This window comes from Hyla sarda, chromosome 1, assembly GCF_029499605.1.
Source record: "Hyla sarda isolate aHylSar1 chromosome 1, aHylSar1.hap1, whole genome shotgun sequence".
NCBI classification, from domain to species: Eukaryota; Metazoa; Chordata; class Amphibia; order Anura; family Hylidae; genus Hyla; species Hyla sarda.
Genome location: NC_079189.1, coordinates 473724587 through 473743417, shown reverse-complemented (window position 1 = coordinate 473743417; position 18831 = coordinate 473724587). Strand labels below are relative to the sequence as shown.

At 45.6% G+C, this 18831-nt stretch overlaps 1 protein-coding gene across 3 annotated transcripts in view; it reads right to left on the bottom strand.

Annotated features, from left to right (window-relative positions):
* The window catches only part of SUDS3 (SDS3 homolog, SIN3A corepressor complex component), a 50770-nt gene extending 34202 nt beyond the window's left edge, over nt 1–16568 (bottom strand). The window contains exons 1-3 of one of the 3 annotated variants that reach the window (XM_056537212.1): nt 16119–16568; nt 7959–8028; nt 412–467 (exon numbers count right to left, since the gene is read on the bottom strand). In XM_056537212.1, the coding sequence (XP_056393187.1) occupies nt 412–467; nt 7959–8028; nt 16119–16242 (250 nt within the window). In that variant the 5' untranslated portion in view covers nt 16243–16568. The remainder of the gene's footprint in view (nt 1–411; nt 468–7958; nt 8029–16118) is intronic. The other 2 variants (XM_056537211.1, XM_056537213.1) reach the window with 2 other exon arrangements.
* Between the last annotated feature and the right edge of the window lie 2263 nt (nt 16569–18831).

Genomic DNA, 18831 nt, shown 5'->3' with positions numbered 1-18831 from the left:
TCTAAAGGGTTAATGCCGGGCATCGGCCCGATCGGCGGTACCCAGCATTAGCCATGGGTCCTGGCTGCCACGGGGTTTAACCCGTTCTCCGCTCCTGAGAACGGTTTAAACCTCGCTAGCGGGATCAGGGCATACCCGTACGCCCTGCGTCCTTAAGGAGTTAAAACTCTTAATAACAATTGAACCAGAATTTCAAATAGAGCTGTGGACTGCAGGCTCTAACACAAAGTGTAAACACAGATGTATGCTGATGGACATTCTGTAATAATTTCTTTTTTCCATTTATGTACTGAATGTTTGTAAACACCTGACTTTACAAGTCCCTGCTTAGTTATACGTGCCATGTCATCTCTCGAAGTTGTGACACCTCTACACATGCATCTAGCACATGTCAATTTTAATACTACGTACCTTCTTGAAGTTGTTGCAGTTGTCTCTTTAGAGATGCCAGTTTATCTTGATACATCCTGACATGGAAAAAAATTGCAATTATAATACCATTACGTTAACAATATACCCGACATTCAAATAAGTGAAAATATGTTAGTTTTAAACGTGAGCCTTTACTTAAAATAAAAAAAATCTTGACACTTCATAGAGATTTAGATAAATAAAATTGTGCCACTCACCCAATGATATAGAACGCAGGGGACTAGACAAATTTGGCCTATACCAATGCCAAACAGAAAATAACCAAAAGTGATCAGTTGGGGTCTGGATGTTTAGACCATGACCAATGGTTAGAATGAGTCAGGAGAAGCTGTGTCACATGACCGAGGCAGACTTCTTATATAAGCCTCTAGAAACGGGGAAGGAAGTACACAGTCATGGGCATCTTATCCTACTCATTCTAGTGATCACCACCAACCAAAACTTTTGGCATGTCTCTACGACATGTCAAAAGTTTTTTAAAAGTGAAAGGTACACTTTAACCTTTACAGGACGCAGGGCGTATGCATACTCTCTGCATGCTGAGTCCTTAAGGACACAGGGGTACAGGAATGCCTGCTGAAATCCATGGGTGTCTGGGCAGAGCAGGGGAACGGTGGAGCTCACCCGATCCAGGTACAGGCAGCGGCGATCCAGATGCCATGGCGGCGTATAACTTCAACGGGGACGATCTGGGTAAGTGGCCTGGAGGACCACAGTTTAGAGTCTCTAAGCTGTGGCCCTTCAGATCTTGCAAATCTACAAATCCCAGCATGCCCAGACAGCAAATGACCGTGTGGGCATGCTGGGATTTGTAGTTTTTGCAACATCTGGAAGGCCACAGTTTGGAGATCACTGTGCAGTGGTCTCTAAACTGTGACCCTTCAGATATTTCAAAACTGCAACTCCCAGCATGCCCAGTTTGCCCACACAGCCATTTGCTGTCTGGGCATGCTGGGATTTGCAACATCTGGAGAGCCACAGTTTGGAGATCACCGTGCAGTGGTCTCTAAACTGTGGCCCTCCAGCTGTTGCATAACTACAACTCCCAGCATGCGTGGTCTGTCAGTCCATGCTGAGAGTTGTAGTTTTGCAATAACTGGAGAGGTTTGTGCACCCGGACCCCGCCCCATGTGAATGTACAGGGTACATTCACACGGGCGGGGGTTTACAGTGAGTTTTCTGCTGCAAGTTTGAGCTGCTGCAAATTTTCCACCGCAGCTAAAACTCCCAGCAGGAAACTGGCTGTGAACCCCCGCCCATGTGAATGTAGCATGTGAATGTAGCCTAAAAACACCTACACTTCACTAACACATAATAAAGGAAAAAACACTACATATACACACCCTTACTCAAGGCAACATTTGTGCCACATATGGGGTATTTCCGTACTCGGAAGAAATTGCGTTACGAATTTTGGGGGACTTTACCCCTTATGAAAATGGAAAAGTTGTGGTCTACACCAGTATGTTAGTGTAAAAAAAAAAATTTGTAACGCAATTTCCCCCGAGTACGGAAATACGACGTAAAATGATCTGCGGACGCACAACAGGGCTCATGCACCATGTACATTTGAGGACTAAATTGTTGATTTGCACAGAGGTGGCTGATAGTTGCAACGGTTCTGACAAACGCAAAACAAATAAAAATACATGTGACCCCATTTTGGAAACTAGACCCCTCATGGAACAAGGGGTATAGTGAGCCTTAACACCCCACAAGTGTTTCACACATTTTCATTAAAGTTTGAGGTGCAAATGAAAAATTAGATTTATTCACTAAAATGCTGGTGTTACCCTAAATTTTTTATTTCACAAGGGGTAATAGGAAAAAAGCCCCCCAAAATTTATAACACCATTCCTTCTGAGTATATAAATACCCCACGTGTGGACGTAAAGTGCTCTGATGACGCACTACAGGGCTCGGAAGAGAAGGAGCACCATTGGGCTTTTGGAGAGAGAATCTGGCTGGAACTGAAGGTCATGTGCGTTTACAAAGCCCCCATGGTGCCAGAACAGTGGACCCCCCACCACCACATGTGAGCCCATTTTGGAAACTACACCCCTCACGGAATGTAATAAGGGGTGCAGTGAGCATTTACACCCCACAGGTGTCTGACAGATTTTTTGAACAGTGGTCTATGAAAATGAAAAGTAGGGTGTAAATGCTCACTGCACCCTTTATTACATTCTGTGAGGTATTTCCGAAATAGGGTCACATGTAGGGTGGGTCCACTGTTCTGGCACCTTGGGGGCTTTGTAAACGCACATGGCCTCCGACCGTTATTCCAACCAAATTCTCTCTCCAAAAGCCCAATGGCACTCCTTCTGTTCCGAGACATGTAGTGCACCAGCAGAGAACTTTATGTCCACACATGGGGTATTTCCGTACTCAAGAAAAAATTGGGCTACAAATTTTGCTGGCTTTTTCTCCTTATAACCCTTGTAAAAATTAAAAACAAAATGGGCTAAATGAACATGTTCGTGTAAAAAACAATGGAGATTGATTTTTCTCCTCCACTTTGCTGCTGTTCCTATGAAACACCTAAAGGGTTAACATTTTGAATACTTTGAGGGGTGTAGTTTCTATAATGGTGTCATTTATGGGGTATTTCTCACAGAAAGGTCCCTAAAATCCACTACAAACTTAACAGGTCCCTGAAAATTTCAGATTTGGAATTTTTTCGTGAAAATTTTGAAAATTGCTGCTATACTTTGAAGCCCTCTAATGTCTTAAAAAAGTAGAAGACTGAAGACTGAAACTAAAATTAGGCTAAGAGGTGCAGAGTTTAACTCTGTGTCACTAAGGACACGGATTAAACTCTGCTGCTCCTTTTATGGATGGCCCTTTAAGAAAAAAAATGTTCCTGAGCAGATGCCGCCGCACGCTACATTGAATATTCTAGGGGAGAATTATCAAAAAACCTGTGTAGAGGAAGAGGGGGGCAATTGCACCACTAAAAAATATAACACGCCACACAGTAATAGTAAAGCTGACTGATGAAGTTCCCTTAACTTTCCATCAATCAGAGAGTGGCGCCATTTTTATAAACCTTAAAGAAAAGTCCCTCAGGTAACAGCCATGCAGAATATATAACAGTAAAAATATTTTATGGATTTAAGCCAATCAAAGCGCAGCACTGCTCAAATAGAACTCCCATGAGGTGATAGCGTGCCATATGTGTGATGTGATAATCCACCAGAGGGCAGCACTGAGAGTGAATAGCTGTGCATGGCTGCTCCTGCTCATTCTTCATCACAGGAGGAGGAGAAGACCCAGAGCCAGGAGCAGCATCCAAGGGGGACCTGCATCTGCATTCTAGTTCCCAGTAAAGCAGTGTTTCCTAACCAGTGTGCCTCCAGCTGTGGCAATACTACAACTCCCATCATGCCCAGACTGTCTGGCCATGCTGGGAGTTGTTTTTGTAGTTTTGCAACAGCTGGAGGCACCCTGGTTGAGAAACACTGCTATAAAGGATAAGTATATCATAGAATGTTGCAGAATCTACAATGTAGGATCCCAATAAACTAGATTCATACTCATAACATTGGGACAGTATCAGGGAAGATCCATGTAAATCTATATAAATAGGTATTTTTTGCAGTTCCTTGTGCTTGAAAAGTTCATGTACATTCCTAACATGTAAATCATTTCTCTTTTGTTTTTATCACATAGATGCTTTATTACCATGATGTGGAAGGGGGATTACAAAGAAGATGACGACACACCCTGCACCCCCCATTAACTCATTTGCACTCATGTTATAGAGGTAACCTCCTTTAATAAGCCCTGAGGAAGGGCTATACAGTAGCCATGGTTTCCCTACAGGTTTCCTCCCCTTTCGAGGTTTTTCCTGTCCTGAGTGCTGATGTACACTCATTAAACATTATAATAAACTTCACATTTTTTTTTACCATTCCTTGACTTGTCCGAGTCATTTAACATATTTTTGTGTGTAAAAATAGTGTAATTAAAATGTGGATGACAAGGGGTTTGTTTAAAGAGAACCAAGTTGTAGATTTTACCATATATAACGCTTGGCAACGTGTTATATGTGGTAAAATCTTTATCCTCACCATCCCCAGGGACGTTTTTCCCATTGACTACAACGTACAAATAAAAAAAATATATATATATTTTTTTTTTAAATCAGGACAACATTTATACTTTGAATAATTAGAAGAAGAAAATAATGAGAAGAGTTGTGAGGTTATTGACCACACAGCCTATTCTTCAGTATGGGAAAACAGTCTCCAGAAAGGTGATCATTCTCTAAGCTGGGGATGTTTCCCTTCATGCCTGCAAGGTAACTTGGCCCACTGGAAGATGGAGCCAAGTAGTAAAGGAAAAGTGGACCAGTTGCCCATAGCAACCAATCAGATTGCGCCATTTATTTTGGAAAAAAAAAAGGACTCTAAAAAATTGAAAGTAGCGATCTGATTGGTTGCAATGGGCAACTGCTCCACTTTTTCTCTGCACAGGTTTTAAGAAATCTCCCCCTTTGTGTATAATATCGGTCAATGGTGACAGCCACAGGATTAGAAGTCACAAGATCCCTGAAGGAACATCCAGGACAGATGCTGTTGGGTAAAGAAGAATGGTAAGACATGTTGGATTTCAAATGTCCGACCCCTTTGTTTTCAGGGAGATAAGCCACAACCAGGAATGACTGGCAGCAGCTTACCACCCCCTCTCCCCTTTCACAACACAAACATATGGCCAAGCCAAATATTAGTGTGCATAGAGGGATTTTTATTGGGGGAGCAGTTTATTTAATTTTTTTTAACTTTACTCTTTTATATAGCACTCCTATACACATGGGGGTATGTGCAGACTGCAGAACATTGCACCCAACCCACGTCTGTTGTACAGACTCTGTAGTAATACAGACACTAGGGAGCAAATGCTCTGCACATACCCCAGGGATGTGGAATTCCTATCGCCCGACGCCCGGGACAAGCAGTTTTGGGCGCCGGGCAGGTGAATTTGTCCGGCCCTTAGCCCTGACAAGTCGCCCGGACCTCTGCAGTCTGTATGGAGCGGGCTGCTGACTCCTGCCCGCTCCATACTCTGCAGCCTGTGTCCTCCGAAGCAGAGCAGGGGAGATGAGAAGCTGTGTACAGTATTTGTCTTCTCTCCCCTGCTCTGCAGACGTGCGGGGGAAGGTGAGGGGGCGTGGCTTCTTTCTCCCCGTGCAGATCTGCGTCCTCTGCCTTCACTCCCCCCAGCTGTAGCTTCGGAGAGCTGGGGGGAGGAGGCGCGTCTGCACAGGGAGATGCATGCGGTGCTCTGCAGTGTGTATGGAGCGGGCTCCGGACTCGTGCCCGCTCCATACTCTGCAGCCCCCGGCTGTTCTCCGTAGCCGGGGGCCGCCGCTAATAGCCAGCATGCGGCGATCGCCGCGGCTGGCTATTAACCCTTTAGATCGCGGCTGTCAAAGCTGACAGCGGCATCTAAAGGGACATGTGAATGCTCCCTGGTGGGCTAGAGGGGGGGGATCGCCCCCCCGCAGCACGATCGCGGGGGGAGATCTACTATAGAGGTAGTCGGAGGACTTACCTTTATTCCCTGCTATCCTGCTCTGTCATTGATAGATCCTGGCTGGACCAGGCTCTATCAATGGATCACAGAGCACACAGATTAAGAGAGTTCAATAGAATCTATTCATCTGTCTGAGGAATCTAATGATTCCTCATATAAGTAATAAAATGTAAAAAAAAAAATAAATAAATACGTTTTAAAAAAAGTTTGAAAGACACACATTAACCCAGTTGTCTTCAAAATGTGGTCCTCCAGATGTTACAAAACTACAATTCCCAGCATGCCAGGACCGCCGTTGGCTGTCCGGGCATGCTGGGAGTTGTAGTTTTGCAACATCTGGAGGGCCACAGTTTGAAGACCACTGCATGTTAAAAGTTCAAATAACCCCTTTTTCCTATATAAAAACATGTAAACACAATAAAAATAAACATATTTGGTATCGCTTTGTGCGTAATTGTACAACCTATTAAAATATAACATTATGTATCCCGTACGGTAAATGTAAAAAAAAAAATACCAAAGAACAGATTTGCAATTTTTATAATATCCCAGAAAAAAAAAAAGTTAAAAAGTGATTAAAAAGTCAGATCAATACCAAAATGGCACCGATACAAAAAACAGATTATGGCGCAAAAAATTAGCCCTCATACAGCCTGGTATGTGGTAAAAAAAATAAAGCTACAGGGGTTAAAAAATGGCAATTAAAAAAATTAGAAAAAGTCCAGAATTAGTAAAACATGATGTAAACGATACAAATCTGGTATTGCTGTAATCAGACGGCCTAAAGTATAAAACTACCATGTTACCTCAACCACAAGGTAAATGGCGCAGAAAAGAAAACCACCAAATCTGCAAAATTATCTTTTACTATTTCAATTTCACTTCCCTAAATATATATATATTATAATTATTTTTTTTTTTGGTTCGGAGAATATGTTATTGAAAAATTAAAATGTATCCTTATAGTAGGTAGTTATGGCTATTATAGGGCAAGGAGGAAAAAATCAGAGCGTAAAAGAAAAAATTGGCCGGACAAGTGGATCGTCATGAGGGACAAGTAGATTTTGCTCCATTTTAGTCCCGTGGACAAGTAGTTTTTTTATAAAATTTCCACACCCCTGTACCCCCATGTGTAAAGCAGTATGTAGTACAAACACATTGCTATACACATAGTGGTATGTGCAGAGCATTGCACAATATTGTCTGTACTACAGACACAAGGGTGCAATGCTCTGCACATACCCCATGTGTATAGCAGTGTGTGTAGTATATACTCTGCTATACACATGGGGGTATGTGCAGAGCATTTGCACCCTAGTGTCTGCAGAAGACACTAGGGTGCAATGCTCTTAACGTACCCCCCCCCCATGTGTATAGCAGTGTGTGTAGTACACACTATATACTAATACTGGCCCCACCAAGCTTACTATTGCAGACTGTAATGACAGAGACCGAGACCCACGCCACCCGTCTGTCACTATCTCCTTCCCAGCTGAAAGCCGCCCCCAGCAAGCCCCGCCCCCTGTCAACAGTTCACTTATTCAGCTGTCCACTGCCGCTGGGGTTACTGATGCCCGCTAGTTGCCAAGATTGGAGAAGTAGTCCCGGAGCCGGGGCAGCTCCCTGCCGGTCTTCAGCAGCTCGATGTGCAGCTCCTGAGCTGTGAACAGCAGCTGATTCCGCAGCAAGAGCGCCGATACCGCATCCAGCAGCACCCACCCGGGCTCTGGGACTGGGGTCAGGTACTGTTAACTTAAAGATGCTGTGGCGGTGTGGGATTTGCAGGACCTGCAAGCCTCATGACTGCCAGCGCCCGGCATCCCTTTGCAACGAATAGGCCGATTATTCGATAACGGGATTCATAAACAACGAATCTCGTTATCGAATTTTATCAATAACATCGATTATTCGTTGCAGCCCTAATCTACACTATTGAAATCGCAATAGTCAGGCATAAGTCAACGGCACATGCTACGAAATATACTTACTGTTCTTTCATTTCTACGTAGTCTACATTGTCGTGCTTGGCTACGTCGGTCTCACTTGCATCTTCAGTATCTTTATGAAAAATAAAGTTACATTATCACAAAACAAGGACCTAACATGTCACATAGATTGATTCATTAATAATTTACATATACAAAAGAATTTAAGGGGGGGGGAGACGATTGAAACATCAAGAATTAGAAATTCCCTTAAGACAATCTGTCATCAGTATGACTGCACTAACCTGTTGGTATAGGGCTATAGTTCGGATGACACTGATGAAAACCATACTTACCAATCATTTGTCTTCTGTAATCTCTGATCTTCTGGATATGGTAATGAGGAGCTTGGAGCATAAGGGGTGTTTTCAAGCCCCCATGCACAGTGACATCTGGAGTTCGGAAGATCTATGCGCAACGGCTTCCTCATTGTCACAGAATAGAGCTCCACTGCAGCATAACAGCTCTCCTCCACATGCCTAATAGCTGTGGCCCCAGCTGTAACACTGCAGAGTGAAGCTGCATTAAGCCACCATGGACAGATCTTAAAAGGGTACTCTCCTGGAAAACTATTTTTTTTTTGTCAACTGGTTAAACAGATTTGTAAATTACTTCTATTCTATTGCTGCTATATGCTTCACAGGAAGTTCTTTTCTTTTTTAATTTAAGTGCTTTCTGCTGACACCTCTGTCCATTTTACTATCCGGAGCAGGATAGGTTTACTATAGGCATTTGCTCCTACACTCTGGACAGTTCCTAAAATAGACATAGGTGTCAGCAGAGAGCACTGTGGTCAGACAGGAAGAAAATTAAAACAAAAAGAACTTCCTCCGGAACATACAGCAGCTGATAAGTAATGGAAGGGTTAAGATTTTCAATAGAAGTAATTTACAAATCTAAACTTTCTGGCACCACTTTTTCCAGTGGAGTACACCTTTAAGAAGAGAACGGATGTCATGATGCATGCGAACACTTTTTGTGCTCCAATCAGTCTCATTTCCATTTTAGGAAAACCAGTGATTACAGAGAGTGAACAAAGATACGTACAAAAGATCGGTCATAATGGTTTTCATCAGTGTCATCCTTACTATGGCCCTGTACCCACAGGTTACTACGGCCAAAACTGAAAACAGCATTCGGAACATTTACTTCCAAACCCGGCCCAGTGGAGTACCCATTTAAGCCCCATCAGTAAAGAGATCTATTGGGATGGCCACAGATAAGATCTGATAAGTCTTTGTACCTAGAAATATACATTGCTTGCACTATTTTTAGAAGCAAGTGTGTACGTACAAACAGGAGCAAATACCATCAAAGTAAAGAGGGAAGATACTTGTTTGTTTGCACTGTTGTGTGCCCTAGCACTGTACAGAGATCACCATCACTAAAGTCAGTCTCTGCCCTCAATAATGCTCACTATTAAATTGACAAATTTTAGTTTAGCTTTAAGAGCAGCGTCACACAGGGGACTGAAGGGCAAACACCCGGCTGCAGCAGAGTAGCTCTGTCTGTCCACTCGTGGTGGCAGACCTCCCACTGTAGAAATCCACCGCTACGAGCAGACACACAGAGCTACCCAGTGGCAGCCGGTAGATCGCAGAAGATGTGCCGTGTGACCCTGCCCTAAGGGTCTATTCACTGCTACAGTATCCTGCGCATATTTGATGCACAGGATTTGAAGCTACAGATTTTATGCTTCAGAGTTTAATGTAAACTAAAATGATGGAACACAGATTCAAATTCAGCTTAAAATCCTGTGCATTAAAGGACAACTGCAGCGGCATTACACTTATCCCCTTTCCACAGGATAGGGGATAAGTGTTTGATCGCGGGGGGTCTGACCGCTGGGACCCCCCCGATCTTCCTAACGGGGCACCGCCATAAGCGCTCATGGTCGATGGTGATGCCCCGTCTCCTCCCCTTCCCCCTACAGTTCTATGGGGGATGCGGGGAGGCACGAATGCTGCCTCCTCGCCTCTCCCATAGAGATGTATGGAGGAGGTGTGCCGGCCGCAACCTCATGCTGCGGCTGGCACGCCCCCTGCACGGGACAGCCGCGGCCCCATACAGGAGATCACAGGGGGTCCCAGCGTTCGGACCCCCTGCGATCAAACACTTATCCCCTATCTTGAGGATAGGGGATAAGTGTTTGTAACGCTGCAGATGTCCTTTAAATATGCGCAGAATACTGTACATGTGAATATATCCAAGATTAGAAAAATAGATGATTTCTTCATAAAACAGCATCACACCTGCCCTCAGGTTGGGTGTGGTTTTGCAGCTCAGTTCCATTGAAGTGAATGGAGCCAGGTTGTAATACCACACACAACCTGAGAACAGGTGTGGTGCTGTTTATGGAAGAAATTAGTTTTTTTTCTGGATAACCCCTTTAATTAACACTTACATGCTTTACTCACGACCAGCACTTGTTACCGTGTAGGATTGTGTTTGCTGCAATGCCTTGTTCACAAAGCCATAGGCTGTGTTCACACATAGTATTGTGGTAAATATTGTAGCCAAACCAGGAGTGGAAAGAGAAAAACTAGAACAGAAAGATCTGCACTGATTTCTGTGTTCTGGGCCCACTCCTGTTTGTGGCTAAAATACTAACACTATGGGGGAGATTTATCAATACCTGTCCAGAGGAAAAGTTGCTGAGTTGCCCATAGCAACCAATCAGATCACTTTCATTTTGAACAAGGCCTCTGCAAAATGAAAGTAGCGATCTGATTGGTTGCTATGGGCAACTCAGCAACTTTTCCTCTGGACAGGTATTGATAAATCTCCCCCTATATGTGAATCCAGTCTTAGGCTTTCTTTGGCAGTATTAGTGATTCTTGTAGGGCTACATTCACACAGGTAAGTACTGCAGATTTTCCACAGATTACAGTATAAGCATTGTGAAGGGGATACAATCTCTCAGGAATCTTTACAAAAATTAATCTTTAAGGGAAAGCATTTTATTTTATGCTGTAGACCCCCCGTAGATTATATACTGCATTTTCCCATTTAACTTCAATTGGGTAGTCAAAATCTGCAACAATTCCACAGCATTGCAGATTTGTTGCATAAACATGGCAGATGAGAGGGACATCTAATACAACAACAGCCAGGCTGTCACTTCTCCTGTAACTATTCAGTAGAGCTTACATGTGACCGCAGAATAGTGACTTCTTTACTAGCTGGTGGGGTCTGCCGGGACTCTTCTCTGGCTGCAGGCTGGAAGTTCTCATGAATTGCTTCATATTAAGGGTACGTTCACACGTACAGGATCCTGCGCAGATTTGATGCGCAGGATTTGTAACTGCAGATTAGAAGCTGTGCTCAGTCATTTAGTTTACATTGAGATCTGCAGCAGAAAATCCTGTGCATCAAATCTGCGTACATGTGAACTTACCCTACAGGGGTTATCCAGAGAGGAAGTAGGGAGAAATAGTTGGGGCAACAAGACGTCCACAGCTTTGGGGGTGAGGACGTGTACATATTACAAAGCACAAGAACTTTGGGCATGGGGCTTTTTTTCACATACAAATTCCATGTTGCTCAACTTTTTCGCCACACCTCATTATTTCTGAGCAAAGTAATTGCTCTTATTCTTTGTCATGAGCAATGACTGGAGGTCACAAAAAAAATAGTATATGCAGTACAGTGACCCCTCGACCTACGATGGCCCCGACATACGATCATTTCAACATACGATCACTCTCAGAGGCCATCGCATGTTGAAGGCAGCATCAACATACGATGCTTTTGTATGTCGGGGCCATCACATAAACTGCTATCCTGCAGTGCTGACTGCTTCAGTTGCCACCGGATAGCCGTTTACGGTGCCCCGTGAGCTCCGGTGATGGTCACTTACCTGTCCTCGGGGCTCCGGCGCGTCCTCTTCGGGATCCCCTGCATACTCGGTGCTCTCCATCGACGTCGTCACGTCGCTGCGCACGCCGTCCCGTCATCCAATAGGATCGACGTGCGTAGTGACATGATGGTGGTGATGCAGAGTGCGGATGCCGGGGAAGCAGAGGCCTTGCCTGAGCGTCGGGGACACCCCGGGGACGCGGCGACAGCGATGGACGGCGACATCCCGGGCAGCGGTGACGGTCCGGAGCGGCGGGGACAGGCGAGTACAACTTCCTCTAACAGTGGTCTACAACCTGCAGACCTCCAGCCAACGGCTGTCCGGGCATGCTGGGCGTTGTAGTTTTGCAACATTTGGAGGTCCGCAGGTTGTAGACCACTGTCCTATCATACTTTACATTGCACGGATCCCTCAACATACAATGGTTTCAACAAACGATGGTCCATTTGGAACGGATTACCATCATATGTTGAGGGACCACTGTATATGTTTTGAAATTCCAGCGCAGCAGATTCCTATTGCTGTCTATGGGATTCTGCTGCATCGTGCACACTACAGGTTTTCAGCAGTGGAACGTCTGCCGCCGATGAATGAACTTGATCATTTTTCGGCAGAATCCACTGCTGGGTACGGCAATGTCTGTGTGGTTCTCGTGCCGACCTGATTCAGTTAGCGCCTCAGAATCTCAGGCCAGAATATAAACCCAGCTTTATAGTCACGCAACCTGCAGGACACTTAAACTCTACGGAGCAAGGTAAACTTTACATCCGCAGAGATCGCGGTGTGTGTGTGTGTGTGTGGGGGGGAGGGTCCCAGCGGCTGGACCACATCTTATCCCCTATCCTTTGGGTAGGGGATAAGACGTTTAGGAACAGTATGCTTTTAATGGATATCTGTCCCCAGTGTCACCTTCACTAACCTGTCGCTACCAACATGTAGTGCAGGTGACATTGATGACAACGATACTTACCTTGTCCCGTACCGTGCAGGAGATCTCCGGTAATCTTCACTGTTAGCTTAAAGCGTACCCGTCAGATCCAACAACAAAAAAAAAACATTTTTTTTATATCACTCAGTACCTAATCCTGACCATGTACATTAAAGGGTACCTCTCATCAAAAAAACTTTTGATATATTATAGATTAATGTATGCAGAATAACTGTACAATTGCATGTTATTAAAAAAATATGCTTCTTTCTATTTAATTTTCCACTTTGAAGAAATGACCACTAGGGGTCTCCCTACCAGTCCTGGCAGCAAGAATTTCAGACTCATGCTGGAGTCCTAAACACTACGAGCGGCCAGTCTGCTTTGTTCACAAAGGAGAACACTCAGAGCTGCCAGTCTGCTTTGTTCACAGCCTGTTTGGCTGTGAACAAAGCAGGCTGGCATCTCTGAGTGTTTAGGACTCCAGCATGAGTCAGAAATGCTTGCTGACGGGACTGATCAGGAAAAATACAATAGAAAGAAGCATATTTTTCATTAACATGCTATTGGAAAGTTATTCAACATTCATTAATCTAAAATATATCAAAAGTTTATTTGATGAGAGGTACCCTTTACATTTTTATGTGTCTAGCACTTTTATTTATTTTTTTATAACACTTTTAATTTAGCTCACTAGTCTGAATTTCTCTTAAAGGGAGGGGGTGTGGCCTCACAGTACAGGTCTCCGCCCCCTCCCTCAATATGCTGTCTGCTCACATTTCCCCTAGCATTAGCAAAACTACAACTCCCAGCTTGTCCTCACTGACAGTAACGGGACACAAGCTGACAGTGGGAGGATTTTTCCTCCATCTATGAGCTCTACACTCACAGCTGTCAATCAAGGAAGTGTGTCCATGACATAGGTGATGACGCATGGACACAGCAGGACTAGTATGTGTCCAAGCAGGCAGGGGGGGCAGTTTTTTGACTGGCTTTTTCAGTATGAAATACTGAAAATTTTCTAATTGCAAAACCTATTGGTTATACATGCTTTACAACATATCAACGGTTTTTGTATCTGACAGTGTCCATTTAAGCTCCAGGCCCGGCTTGGGGCACGGATGGAGCTTAGTGAAGTCACCACTGCTGTTCTCTAGCAGCGTGACCGAGCAGAGAACAGCAGCGGCTTGGGCGGAGCTTAGTGACATCACCGCTGCTTCTCTCTGCTGGGTCCCACTGCTAGAGAACCACAGCGGTGACGTCACTAAGCTCCATCCATGCCTCAAGCTGGGCCCGGAGCTAAAGCTAACAGACAAGATTACCGGAGATCCCCTGAACGGAACGGGACAAGGCGAGTACCGTTGTCACCAGTGTCACCTGCACTACCTGTTGGTAGCGACAGGTAAGTGCAGGGGACACTGGTGACAGATTTCCTTTAAAGGAAAACTGTCAGCTTGCTCCCCCCCGCACTAACCAGCAGTACTGGCTGATAGTGTGGGGTACGCTGTTCAGTTTGATGCTTACTGTGCACGATATGTTCGTTTTTCCCTATATGCTAATGAAATGCTAACTGGCACAGGTGGGGTAACTGGCACTCTGACGTCAGCACCGCCCAGCTCATCAATATTCCTCCCCTCCCTCTGCCTCTCCCTGCTCTGTAATGAAGAGAGAGGGGAGGAATATTGATGAGCTGGGCAGTGCTGTTGCCGGCAGCGGTGATGTCAGAGTGATAGTTACGCCTTCATTAGCATATAGGGGAAAACGAAGATATCGGCAGAACGGCCAGGCAGATCCGGGCACAGAAAGCATCAAACTGATCAGCATTCCCCGCACTATCAGCCAGTACTGCTGGTTAGTGTAGGGGGAGAAAGTTTTCCTTTAAGGGGAGAGTTATAAAACATTGTCCAGAGGTACAGGTGCCCTTAGCAACCAATCAGATAGTAGCTTTCACTTTTAAAAAGGCCTCTGAAAAACAAAAGTTGGATTCGGAATGCTATGGGCAACTGCTTCATTGTTCTTTTACACTAGGTTTGCATCATGTGAACATACTCTTAGGCAGATATGCTACCAGTTTTCCCAAATAAAGGGGTTATCCTGTGAAAACTATCTTCTATTACCAATCCACAGGATAGGGGATAAGTGTCTGATTGTAGGGGGTCCTTTTGCTGGTACTACTCACAATCTCCTGTATGGGGCCCGGCTTTACGAGAGAGGAGCTTGTGCTACAGACGGCCTGCGCCTGATTAATTCCTATGGGAGCCCCAAAGATACCAGCGTGTTTTACTCTCATATCTCCAGCGCTCCCAAAGAAAGGAACGGATGAAGTGGCATCTGCAGCTCATGGATGTGCCAAGAGTCGGGAGATCATGGGAGATCCCAGGAGTTGGACCCTCTTGCAATCAAATACTTATCCCCTATTCCAGGCATAGGCAACCTTCGGCACTGATGATGTTTTTGGACTACATTTCCCATGATGCTTTTGCAGCATTTTGGCTGTAAGAGCATCATGGGAGATGTAGTTCAAAACATCTGCGGTGCCGAAGGTTGCCTATGCCTGCCCTATTGTGTAGATCAGTGTTTCCCAATCTGGGTGCCTCCAGCTGTTGCAAAACTACAACACCCAGCATGCCCGGACAGCCGAAGGCTGTCCGGGCATGCTGGTAGTTGTAGTTTTGCAGCAGCTGGAGGCACCCTGGTTGGGAAACACTGCTGTGGATACTCTTTAATTTCTATATGGAAGCCTAGATCTGCATGTGAACACACCCTTAGTCTTTTTCATACTACCATTAACGTGTCAGCAGTTCCATCGGATTTGGCGGAAAGAAACGGTGCAGCATGCTGCGTTATTCTCTCAAAACGCCAGTCACCACGCAGGAACCCAACCGACTCAATTATAAGCGAATAAGGGTCTGTCATTCTATGGGCCCGGCACTGCTGTCATGGCGGTGGGGATAACAGAGCCTTACCCTAGTTTACATAACACTGTCACCTGTGCCAGGGGGAGGGAAAGTGACGTCACTGACAACTTTCTATCCAAAAGTAACTAAACTAGCAAGATTATTCTAATTCACTGCTTTTCAAAACTGTAGAACTCCAGATGATGCAAGACTACAACTCCCAGCATGCCCGGACAGCCAACGGCTGTCCGGGCATGCTGGGAGTTGTAGTTTTGCAACATCTGGAGGACTACAGTTTAGAGACCACTGTTCTAATTGTAGCCTTGTCTTTTATGACAGTGGGAAGTGAAGTTATGTGGGTATCACATGCAGAAGCAGATATCAGCCCCCCCATATCTCAGCTTCCTGTCGCCAGCTTTGGGGTAACCCTTGTGTGTATGGGGGGGGGGGGGGGGAAGAGCCCTGCCGTGCCCGCTCACCCTCATCAGACTCCCGGCCCCTGAAGCTCCGGTCGTCCTCCTCGTCCGCACTCTCCAGCTCTTCCTCTTCATAGTAATCATTGGCTGTCGCCGCGGCGGGGGACATCACACTGACCGAGGTCATCGCTGACAGCGGCGGCAAACACACACCCAGGGGCTCCCTACACCGGAACCGCAGCTAGAAACTCCCACACAAGAGAACCGTCACACCAGCTACAACAATCGGCGCACAGCAACGGGGTCCTCGGCCGCCCGTGTTCCTGTGTCTCCGTTCTAGGGGTCCATGGCGCTGCCGGAATTCTCAAAACAACAGAGAAGCCTTGTAGGGTCGTAAAATCATCGCACACTGCTAGGTTATGCGTGCGTTAGTATCATTTTAACTTTTAGAGCAACACTAAATCATATAAGGGCAGAAATGGTTCAATTTCAAGAAAAGGCCCCTGCAGGCAGTAGGACGGACAGCCCCTGGCGGGAAGTACAGCGGTGGATGGAAACAAATCTCTAGTGGTTGTACAGTGCAGGTGTCATACGGTCATATGGCGAGTGGCCACACGCAGCAGTGTCCTACAGTATAACGCCCGGCTCCTCCGCTTTATTACGCGCCATATCAGATTGTTGATCGATATGTTCACACAATTGGCGAGGAATTCTCGCTTAAAAATTCTGTCGCGGAATTGATGCGGATTTAGGGTGCATGCGCACCACGTTTTTGCAATACAGTTCCTGTATCAGGTTTTTGATGAAAAACGGATTCCTCAAAACCTGACTAAACAGTTTCAAAAAGTGCGTACAAATTTTAACCCATATACGGTTGAAAACCGTATACGGTTTGAAAAATGATGTCCGGTTGCATCCGTTTTTTAAGAAAAAACGCATACGTTTTTAACTTTTCACTCCATTTTGAATAAAGTTTCACTTGTTTGATTGAAATTCCAAGAAAAACCGGATGGAACTGTATGCACACACAGTTCTGTACGGTTCCCATTGACTCCCATGATAAAAAAAAAAAACGTATACGGTTTAATACAGTTTTTCAACCGGACCAAGAAACGTGGTACACTACAGTTTTGGGTACGGGTAAAAAACTGGACAAAACCGTTTGAGATACAAAACGGACTTAGGGTGCATTCACACCACGTTTTGTACATGCGGGTGCCGGATCCGGCGGGGGGAGGGGCAAACCGGGCGCTCCTGTACCCTGGCCGGATCAGCCCGTGACTCCATTTACTTTAATGATCCGACCGGAGTCAAACGGTGACTCCGGTCGGCTCAGTTTTGAGTCACTGTTTGACTCCGGTCGGATCATTAAAGCAAATGGAGTCACGGGCTGATCCGCCTGGGGTACGGGAGCGCCCGGTTTGCCCCGCCGGATCCGGCACCCGTATGTACAAAACGTGGTGTGAATGCACCCTTAAACCGGATGATGCGTTTGTCATACAGTTTTCAATGTTAAGTCAATGCTTACAGTTTTCTATACAGTTCCATATGGTTTTTAACTTGAAACCGTATACGGGAACTGTATAGCAAAAACGTGGTGTGCATGCACCCTTATAGGAGGAACCTTTTTTTTTGTTTTTGCGGAATGACAACCACTGATTAGAATTTCCCTTTTTTTTTTTTTTCTTTGCACGGAATTTCCGCACAACAAAATCACACAAAAATTATCAATAGAAATCAAATTTATCAACCCATGGAGGTCTGGATATGGAGTCACACTCAAAATCAAAGTGGAAAACCCCACTACAGGCTGATCCAACTTTGATGTAATGTCCTTAAAACAAGTCAATATGAGGCTCAGTAGTGTGTGTGTCCTCCATGTGCCCGTATGACCTCCCTACAATGCCTGGGCATGCTCCTGATCAGGTGGTGCATGGTCTCCTGAGGGATGTCCTCCCAGACCTGGACTAAAGCATCCGCCAACTTCTGGACAGTCTGTGGTGCAACGTGGCATTGGTGGATGGAGCGAGACATGATGTCCCAGATGTGCTCAATGGGATTCAGGTCTGGGGAATGGGCGGACCAGTCCATAGCATCAATGCCTTCCTCTTGCAGGAACTGCTGACACCCTCCAGTCACATGAGGTCTAGCATTGTCTTGCATTAGGAGAAACCTAGGGCCAACCGCACCAGCATATGGTCTCACAAGGGGTCTGAGGATTTCATCTCGGTACCTAATGGCAGTCAAGCTACCTCTGGTAAGTACATGGAGGGCTGTGCGGCCCCCTAAAGACATGCCACCCCACATCATTACTGACCCACCGCCAAACCGGTCATGCTGGAGGATGGCTCAACATTCACATGTGCTCAGTGTGATCCTGCTTTCATCTGTGAAGAGCACAGGGCACCAGTGGCGAATTTGCCAATCTTGGTGTTCTCTGGCAAATGCCAAACACAACCCCCACCTGTGAACGTCGCGCCCTCATGCCACCCTCATGGAGTCTGTTTCTGACCGTTTGAGTGGACACATGCACATTTGTGGCCTGCTGGAGGTCATTTTGCAGGGATCTGGCAGTGCTCCTCCTTGCACGTCTCCTGATGTACTGGCCTGTCTCCTGGTAGCGCCTCCATGCTCTGGACACTACGCTGACAGACACAGCAAACCTTCTTGCCACAGCTCGCATTGATGTGCCATTCTGGATGAGCTGTACTACCTGAGCCACTTGTGTGGGTTGTAGACTTCGTCTCATGCTACCACTAGAGTAAAAGCACCGCCA